Source organism: Podarcis raffonei, chromosome 13 (genome assembly GCF_027172205.1).
Source record: "Podarcis raffonei isolate rPodRaf1 chromosome 13, rPodRaf1.pri, whole genome shotgun sequence".
NCBI classification, from domain to species: Eukaryota; Metazoa; Chordata; class Lepidosauria; order Squamata; family Lacertidae; genus Podarcis; species Podarcis raffonei.
The window spans coordinates 33215107-33225505 of record NC_070614.1 but is presented as its reverse complement, the minus strand read 5'-3'; the positions used below and the strand labels follow the sequence as shown (position 1 = coordinate 33225505).

The window sequence follows — 10399 nt, the reverse complement described above, 5'->3', positions numbered from 1 at the left end:
CAAAATAATATAAACAGACAATAGTTGCAATTGTTCTGCTAAAGGAACTGGAGGAGGTTATTGATTTTTTTTAGTTCTTTTTCTTGTTTTTATTATTTATTTTGTGGTTTTGATCTTAAATTTTATGTTGTGAACCACCTTGAGATCTATGTATGAAGGGTGATATACATATTTAATAAACAAAACAAAACAATATATAATATACTGTTTTACATGAAAACACTCACCCTCAGATTTGCCAGGCAATAACTCTGCATTAAACGCACTAATACAAAATCTGAGTGGCTAGTGTGTGAACTTAGTTCTGGGCAGAAGCAACCTGCACCAATAAGGCCATGTGCCATGTATTTCTACATCTCCCTAAAATATAAGGAAAAATAGTTGTAGGATTAGGAGGAGGCTATTCCTTGCAGTTTTGTGGTATATTATGTAACTTCAAATGCCAATAGCACTCTGGGGAAGTGATCATCATCCCATCATTGTTCAAATTACTGTTTTGCATCCTCTGACAGAATAGATTTTCAGAGGCCAATAACAAGACCAACATTCAGCATCTTAAAAGCTATTTAATCTTCATATGGTTCACAACTGAATCCTAGCAAAGGAAGAGCTTTGCTAATCTTTTGTGTGACTGTTTCCACTTCATATGTCAACCTATAACCCCAGCAGCTGATTCAACTATACTTTTTTAGAATAAAATTCAAGAAATGTATTCTAGAGTATCTCTGCTTCTCATCCCTTTTTTGTCGGCTGATGATTTTCCACTTGTCCATTTCTTCCTGTTAAAAACTGGACCTCATTAATTAGGCATGTGAAAAGGGAGCAATTATTAACTTTGCTACCAGGTTACTGGTGCAGAGCTAATCTAAGAATTGCAGCTATAAAACTGTGTGTACCAACAGAATCATTACCATTCAAGGGAGGCTGTAACAAAATTTACAATACCAACACGTTGTGCTGCACAATAAATCGTGTTGATAGAAATCCAATAGTTGGAAACACAGAGATCTATGCTGGGATGGAAAACATTTTCAACAGGATCTGGGTGATGGTGATGTTGCTACTTGTACTCCTGTGCCAAAGTGTATGCATGACAAATCTGATTAATTGCACCATGTTTGATGATCGTCTCCTGATTCCTCATGGATTTTATCAACCAGGAGACTTCCTCATTGGAGGGATTGTATCTCAGGTCTTATTCCTCTATAATAACCTTTCTTTCATGGAACAGCCTGCAAAGATTTTGATTAATGAACCCATGTAAAGCATCATCTTCTCTCTCTCTTTCCCTTTCTCTCTCTCTCCCTGTAATATGTTTAGTCCATAGTGACTCAGAATGCATCATTAAGTAAAACTGTGCTTAAGTAAAATTATTTAGTTTTTGGTATGAGCATAGCTTGCCCAGTCTATTCCCGTCTTGTACAATGATAAACTCGGAATTAGTGAAGGATCTAAATCTCTATTGAGAGTATGTTTGTGATATTTGTGTTTGGAAATACAATATGGCCTTGCACATACTTTTTGAATTTAAAAGTGTGCACACAAATTATTGTACAGGTACATGGTTTGTAAAATATTATTTTGGAATTGGCCCTCAGTCATAACAAACTGGGTCAGTATAGGTGATATTTTAAATATAGGTGAGTTCATTCTTGTAGGCTCTCCTTTGTTCTTTCCACCTGCAGGATCGTTTCTCATTTCACTTGAGAGCCAGTGTGGTATAGTGGATAAGAGCGGTAGTCTCGTAATCTGGGGAACTGGGTTCATGTCTCCACTCCTCCACATGCAGCTTCTGGGTGACCTTGGGCTAGTCACACTTCTTTGAAGTCTCTCAGCCCCACTCACCTCACAGAGTGTTTGTTGTAGGGAAGGAAGGGAAAGGAGAATGTTAGCCGCTTTAAGATTCCTTAAAGGGAGTGAAAGGCGGGATATCAAATCCAAACTTCTCTTCTTCTTCTCTTCGGCTTCGGCTGGGGAGGGCGGGATATAAATAAAATTTATTATTATTATTATTATTATTATTATTATTCTTTCTTTGGGTATATGCACTGCAACTGAATTAAAATATATCTGGTCCCTGATATCATAAATGATCCAGATCACTTGCTTGATCTGTTGCTTACTTATTATTATGTATATTTAATGTTTGATTTAACCTGCTGCTAAACAGATTTTCAATAATAAATGCAGTAAATGAAATAAATGTGTATGGAGAAGGCAAAAAATACTCCTATTCTGCTCCTTAAAAAAAGTGGAGGGGGCAGTTTGATCAACAATGAGATTGTCCCCAATTTTTTCCCCCCTTCATTTCATTATACTGTAGACTACCACTTCTCCTGAGTAGTTAGTATTTACTGAGTTCTACTCAAAGCAGACTCATTAAAATGAAAAAAGTCCTATGTTAGTTTTGCTCATTAAGTCAATGGTCTATTCTGACTAATTCTGGTTCCTACCCAACAATTTTTTTGCTACATTTAACTTTTGAAATGATGCCAATAAATGATTATTATAAATTCAACAAATTATTATTGTTGTTGTTGTTTGATTAAAGAGCCTATAACTCTAATTGCAGTTCAGTGCCCAAGAACTACCAGCATGTCATGGCTTTCGCATTTGCTGTAAAAGAGATAAATGAGAATCTCAACATTTTATCAAATGTTTCCCTGGGGTTCCACATCCTCAATAGCTACTACACTGCAGGAATGACTTATAAGGCCACACTGAACCTGCTTTCCACACAACAGAGGTTTGTCCCCAACTTCAAGTGTCACCACCAGAGCAAGCTGATAGCTCTCGTTGGAGGATGTATCTCTGAGATCTCTGCCAACGTAGCCATTATTTCTGCAATCCACAAAATTCCACAGGTAAGTTTTATGCATGAGCGTATGGAGACTCCACAACTGTGCGCATTGTATTGATTTCTGTAAAACAGATGAGAAAACTTCTTGTGATATTTTATTTAGCAATTATTTAGCACATTCTCACCAATAACATAGATGAAACAGGGAAGCACTAATAGGCAGATGACAGAAAACAGGGAGTGATAGTGGCCAGAGCAATTTAAACCCCCAATTTGCCATGCTTGGAGAGGGGTGTTGGATGGAACAGAGATTTCTTCCAGCTAGGTGTTGGTTAGACTAGAAAATATGGTGTTTGTTGCATGTGGACAAAGTATTATTATAGGAGGGGGCTATAAAACAATGTGTCTGTTATCTGACCCCATATGAACTCAAATTTATCTATAGTTTATTTCAAAACAACTGTTACATGCAGGCATGTCCAAAGTCCATCCTGGGGGCCTAATCCGACCCACCGCTTGGTTTAATCCGGCCTTTGTGACAGTTTATTTGCCGTGGTAAAATCCTATAAAAAGCTCTACAACTTTGGTTGGCCCTCTCGCAAGTATACTTCATCAAATCTGGCCCTCTTTGAAAAAAATTTGGACATCCCTGGTTACATGGAAAATCTCATACTACCTAGGTTCCACATTTTGGAGGTGTGACAAAACTAAAGCATTCTAAAGTCAGTATTGTTATCATATTGCAAAACTCACAGAATATAATCCCCAAAATGAGACAATTATTAAAGTTCTTGTCCTCAGGTAAAGGTAGGACAGCCACGTCTAAATTTCCTGCATCACACAGGAAATTAGACTATAAGCAGAGCAACATGAAACACTTTGATTCAATTATTTACCATTCTTTTGATATATTTCCTGAAAAGGTATTATATATTTTATTTCAGCTCACTTATGGATCATTTTTGCCTGTAAAATGTATCAGAATGCAATTCCCATTTTTATACCAGATGGTTCCAAATGAAGCTCATCAGCACATGGGAGTTGTTCTGTTACTTCAGCATTTCAGATGGACATGGGTTGGGCTCTTGGCTGTGGCAGATGACAAAGGGGACCAGTTTTTACAGACTATGGTGCCAATGCTTTCTCAGAATGGCATCTGTTCTGCCTTCATAGATAGAATACCAAAACGGGCATATTTTGATGAGTTGATCAACTTGATGATAAAGCGCTGGGAAAATTATGTAATCATCAGTGACAAAAAAGTGAATGCATTATTTGTATATGGAGAACCACCATCTTTTCAGATTTTGAGAGTATTACTGTTTCTAGCACCTTTCTTGTCACTTCCACCTCTGTGTAAAGTATGGATTATTACATCCCACTGGGATTTTGCATCACTGTCTGTTCAGAAGATATGGGATATACAAACCTTCCATGGTGCCATATCATTCACAGTTCACTCAAAACAGCCCCAAGGATTCCCAAAGTTTATTCAGATGATTAGACCTTCCTGGGTTAAAGGAGATGGTTTTGTCCAGGACTTCTGGGAACAGGCATTCAGCTGTTCATTAAAAGTGTACAATGGACTAGGGGAGAGAAAGAAAGTGTGCACTGGAGAAGAGAAACTGGAGAGCCTTTCTGGAATTTTGTTTGAAGGGAAGATGACTGGTCACAGCTACAATGTCTACAATGCTGTCTATGCTGTGGCACATGCTTTAAATAAAATCAGTTCCCAACATCGAAGCTTCAGAGGGTGTCTGAAACTTCAGGATGTGCAACCATGGCAGGTAATTGCAGCTTAAAGAACAATACAGTTAAGATTATGATGCAGAAGTAAAGGTAAGTTGTCTTCATTTTTCTTTTTGTCAATCTATTTTGATAATTCCTTCCAACCCCATTTGATACAGTGATTTATTCATTATTTTAATTCATTGCTACTCATGTTTATGGAGCTCTGTCAGGGAAAAAGGCGAAAGGTGGTGGTGGTGATAGACAGATAGAAATATGTCATCAAATAAACTATTAAAAAATGTGTTTGACAAGTCTTTGGAAATGATTTCAAGAATTTGCTGTCTCTTTGTCCACATTCTTTTCATTTTAGGTCCATCACATTCTAAGGAGGATTGCATTCAACAACAGTGAAGGAGATACTGTGTCTTTTGATGAAAATGGCGAATTAGTTACAAGTTTTGATATTACAAACTGGCTGATGTTCCCCAATGGCTCTGTGGTTCGAGTGAAAGTTGGAAGGCTGGAACCTCAGGCACCTCAAGGCAAACAGTTAGCTATTAATGATGATCAAATTGTGTGGAATCAAGGCTTTAACCAGGTAAGAAACATCTATAAGTGCTTAGTTACAAGAGCCAACTGACTCATGCCACAGTGCAAAACAAAACAAAAAAACTAATTCAGGGAGGGCTTCTTAACACGGAACAATCGCCTCTCAGAAGGAGGCTTTAATTGCCTCCCTAGCCCAGCTGGCTGTCCCTTCTCTGATAGTATTTATAAGCCATGAGGAACAACGGGTTACAGTGTAAGTGGTTTCCTGACTGATCCAAACATGTTGTCCACATCCTCAGGATGTTCTCAAAACACATCACCACTAATAGTATTTCATGCATATGAACAGGTGCTGCCGCTTTCTGTTTGCAATGAGAACTGTTACCCAGGCTATAGCAGAAAAAAGAAAGAGGGGGAGAAATTTTGCTGCTATGATTGTGCTCCATGCCCAGAAGGAATGATCTCTCACCAGAAGGGTAGGAGACATATGTACAGAGATATCAAGGAATTTCCATAAAGGTGGTAATGGTGCTGGTGATGATTACTATTATTATTGATTGTGCATCCATTGAATATATATGACTTTGGTTCACATTAAGAACTTCAAAAATCATTTTAACGTGTGTGTGTGTGTGTGTGTGTGTGTGTGTGTGTGTAACAGATTGATAGTGAAATTGATCGGATAATATATGAAAGTAGTTCAAGGAAACAAAAGGGTCCATTCTTACTATTTTTTTATAAATAAATCCTTTAAACAGAAGTTAGTGTGAGGTCATGTCCATGACAGATTAGCACCTGGTTCATTTGTGGTAGAAGTCTTGGCAAACTGTGAAGGAGTATTCCCTCTTCCCCTTTCTAACCTGTTCTGCACACCCTTCTCTTAATGCAACATAGACTCAGCAATAGGAGAAGAGCAGCAATTAGTCAACATGATTTTATGTGCCCAAGATGCAGCACGGAACAAATCAACTTAGTAGAAGAGCTTCAGAATTGTTTAAACACATTTCAGGGACAAGGCTGTGGGTCAATATTACCCCTTTTTTCTCATATGTCCATTTTCTGTGGAGGTAATTGCATGTTTTAAGATAAAAAATGGTGGTATCCGCTCCAATGTAAATCTAGGTTCCAAAGGATTTAGGGCTGGATTTCAGACCACTAGCCTGGAAGGTAGATCGGTTTTCTTTGTGCATCCCTGTTTTAGTCAGAGCTTTCCCATAATATTCAAACCACTGCATGCCCAATCCTGAGCCCAGGATAAGTATTTACTTTGGAGAAAAGAGTTATTTCACTCCTTTTCATTCTCCCCTCCTTAATGGGGATTGTATCGCCTTAGTTCAGAAGTAAGAATATGCTAAGGTATAATGCTGCCACATACCCAATAACTGTGCTGTGATTTATGTCTGTAATTTCTCGGTTTTCTTACAACAAATGAATGTTTTGATTTAGCCTAGTCAGGAGCTACGTTCTCAAGTTATACAACCATTTATCAGACGCTGTTCCATGACATCTCTCACAAAAGATCCTCCTCCTGTCTAGGAGGCCAGTAAATGGGAATGCTGGTGGCAGGTGCACACATGAAGGTTCCCAACACACATGCGTACAACATTTGTCAACACCTGCAAACATTTAATGTGTGTGTGTGTGTGTGTGTGTGTGTGTGTATGTAAAGGTATAGATGTTGGGCTACCCTTAGAAATACTTAAACTGTTCTTCCTTTTTTCAGACATGGATGCTTGTGTGAATTGTCCCGAAGATCAGTATCCCAACAAAGACCAAACTCAGTGCATTCCCAAAATTATAAGCTACCTCTCTTACAGAGAAGATTTAGCAATCACCTTAACTAGCTTGGCTATTATTTTCTCTTTTGTCACAATTGTAGTACTTGGAATTTTTATAATACACAAGGACACTCCCATTGTAAAAGCCAACAACCGGACCCTCACCTACATCCTCCTCATCTCCCTCCTCCTTTGCTTCCTCTGTTCTTTGCTCTTCATTGGACAACCTGGAAAGGCAACCTGCCTTCTACGTCAAACCACTTTTGGCATTGTCTTCTCTGCGGCCCTTTCTTCTGTGTTGGCAAAGACCATCACTGTGGTTGTGGCATTTATGGGAACAAAACCAGGATCCAGGATGAGGAAATGGATGGGGAACAGACTGGCTAATTCTATTGTTCTCTCCTGCTCTTTTATTCAGGCTGCCATTTGTACTCTTTGGTTAAGTTCTGCTCCTCCATTCCCAGGTAGAGACATGCATTCAGTGAAAGGTGAAATCATACTAGAATGTAATGAGGGTTCTGTTTCCATGTTTTACTGTGTCCTGGGCTATATGGGTTTCCTAGCCATTGTCAGCTTCATTGTGGCTTTTCTTGCCAGGAAGTTGCCAGACAGTTTCAATGAAACCAAATTTATCACTTTCAGCATGTTGGTGTTTTGCAGTGTGTGGTTATCCTTTATTCCAACCTACCTGAGCAGCAAAGGAAAGTACATGGTGGCTGTGGAGATCTTCTCCATCTTGTCATCCAGTGCTGGATTATTGGGTTGTATCTTTTTCCCTAAATGCTATGTCATTGTACTCAGGCCCGAGCTTAACAGCAGAGAGCAACTCGTCAGAAAAAGGAAATGAAATAATATATCCATATCATTAATCTGTTCCTTTATTAATAGAAATTATGGTGTTGAAGGGATTTCAGGAGAATTTGAGCATAGTTTCTTAGGAAAATAACTCTCTTCACATTCCCATGAGTGGACTTGAACCAGGCATATACTATCTCAAGAGGGTTGCCTATCTTGTTTCTCTCTTCTTAAACACCCACATATTGTCTGCTTCTCCAAATGCCCTTCTGGGTCCAGAATGAGGTTGCATCTATTAGTACATTCCTAATGAGAGAATTCCACTTCACCTGACCTCCTTCCTATGTGGCTACTCATAAAAATGTAGACACTACTAACATGATCGGGTTTGTGTTTTTTACCACCAGGAATTTTTAGAAAAAAGAAAAGGAGTAAATTTTGTTAGTATTTTCCACACAACAACAGCAACCCAAAAAAAATACACAAAACACAAAAACAAACATGAAAAACAAATCCAAATCTTACAAATTAATAGTATAAACACTAAAAAGGAAAACAAACGTTGACTTCCACCAATCCCACAGCACCTCCTTTACCTCTCATTGTATCTTCCTGTTTTCCTTATCATCTCAATCCTAGCATCTAAATATATATCCCTCTTTCTTATCCTTTCACTTCACAAGGTTATTCCAGACATAGTCAGATTTCTGTCCTCACACCTTGTCTTTTAAGGCATTCGTTTAGGCACTCCCATTCCTTTTTCACCACACTTTTGGTTTTTGTCTTATTATATCTGTCAGTTTGGCTAACTCTAAGTATTCTGAAAGCTTACATAACCATTCTCCCCTAGTGGGTAACTGATTCCCTTTCCAATACTTAGCCACCAAAATTCTTGCTGCAAATGTCACGTATAAGAAAAAAATAGTTTTATCTTTTGGGATATTGCCGTTTAATATTCCAAAAAGGAATGCCTCTGGCCTTTACTATATGATAGTCTTAATATTTTCTTTATTTCTTCATGGATCCATGATCCGTACCACCAGGAATCTTAGGAGTCCCTGCCAGCTTCATTAAACATTATATTTCCTTCAATTTTACAAAATGTTTGGATAGAAATACTGTAGAAGAATTAATGGAAGCCTATTCTACCTTTGAAGGATATGTTGCTGTCACTTGCTACCATATCCAATGTTAGAGTTTTCCTTTGGCGATACAGACTGCATCACGATTTGGGCCTCTTTCATTTGCAAGTGGAGCACTCAATGAGCCCAGTTCCTCTTTGGAGCTAGCAGTGTGAGGTTTGTGGAACAATGTATAAGTAGTGGGATGATACAAAGAATTAGAACTTTAAATAGCCTATAATTCCTAAGACTCCATGTGGGCACAGAAAAGAATTACCTTTCCTTGAAACTAGTTTAAACTGTTTTACAGCTGTTTCCTTTTTGTAGGAACTGTATAATTTAACACAAACAATTGAAACATGGTGGTTATACCCAGGCCCATACAGAGCTTCTTTGAGGCCCAGGGTAGGAATCTTGTTCTTGGCATGATAGCGTAAGTCCGGCAGGCCCCCAAAGGGACTCACCTGCTGAATTAGCCCTCAAGGCCTGGGGCAAGTGTACCTAGCTGCACACTACATCCTGCATGGACCTGGCTATACCTGAGCTCAGCTTCACAAATGGTCAAGCTCAGAAACAGCTTTCAGTGCTTTTTGAAAATATTGAAGAAAGCCATGGTTTGTTGCCATACAATTATCACAGAGAGCAACACTGCTGAACAGAGTACTCCATGCAAGACTTGCTCCATTACAATTCAAACTCTGCAGAGGCAAGAACTCCTAAGCGATAGCCACTCCAACCTGTGGGCAGCTAGATGACCTTTCTGGGCTTTTTGTTTGTTTGTTATGAAAAGGGGGGGAAGGCATGGGGCACTGCTGCATGCTTGGACTGCCTGCTAGTTGCTTTTAAAAAATGAAGTTTTAAAAATTGTACTTCTACATTGAATTTTAAGGATTTCCCCTTTTAAATACACACAGAAACAGGTGAGATAGACTTAGTCTATTCCCACTGTAATACAGGAATGGACCAGACTTCAATGAGTCTGTCCATCCCCACTCATAGGTGAGTCATAGTGTTTTTGTCATGCTTTCCTTAATGTAGATGTGGCTGAGGCATGCTTGTTAGCCTCCTTCCTCTCATTGTACACAGTTAGCAATGTGAGGTTTGTGGGGAAATGAACAACTATGGGGGTGACCAGCAAAAATTATAATTCCTAATATACCTTGTGAGCATAAAACAATTATCTTTTTAAAAATAAAGATAAAAATGTTAAACTGCCATATAGAATATGTTTGTTAGAGTGTGGTGCTGATAACACCAAGGTCGCAGATTCAATCCTCATACAGGACAGCTGCATATTTAGACTATATTGCATTAATGCATACTTTTAATTACAAATAATAATGACAATAATAAATGGGACAAGTAAAAGTTAGAAGTTAGCTCTTAAAGGATATATACCCATCATCATTATAAAACTGAGTCTCAAATTCCCCAGCTTTTAAGGTCAGGCCTTCCAATTAATCTAAATGTGAGTGATCCATGTGTAACTTAAATCTGGTCAAGGACAAAAACAGCCTACAACTTTCTGGCTAAGCATCACTTATCACCCCTTAAAGAAAATATTGTCACTCCTAGTTGATTTGCCATTAATGATGCAACTCCAAAGGACATCAACACACTTGGGA

The 10399-nt window shown here is 38.5% G+C and overlaps 1 protein-coding gene across 1 annotated transcript; it reads left to right on the top strand.

The window, feature by feature from the left end:
* Window positions 1–1114: 1114 nt before the first annotated feature.
* On the top strand, window positions 1115–7705 carry LOC128398792 (vomeronasal type-2 receptor 26-like). The gene is made up of 6 exons (XM_053360046.1): window positions 1115–1260; window positions 2573–2864; window positions 3808–4587; window positions 4902–5129; window positions 5430–5556; window positions 6804–7705. The coding sequence occupies exons 1-6, from the start codon at window positions 1115–1117 to the stop codon at window positions 7703–7705; spliced, it is 2475 nt and encodes an 824-aa protein (XP_053216021.1).
* Window positions 7706–10399: the final 2694 nt, after the last annotated feature.

Bases quoted from the DNA above. Each gene is read 5' to 3' on its own strand.
- LOC128398792 (XM_053360046.1), top strand. From the start codon at position 1,115: ATGTTTGATGATCGTCTCCTGATTCCTCATGGATTTTATCAACCAGGA. The intron at 1,261-2,572 runs GTAAAGCATCAT...CTCTAATTGCAG, and splicing joins ATTTTGATTAATGAACCCAT to TTCAGTGCCCAAGAACTACC. The intron at 5,130-5,429 runs GTAAGAAACATC...GCATATGAACAG, and splicing joins GGAATCAAGGCTTTAACCAG to GTGCTGCCGCTTTCTGTTTG.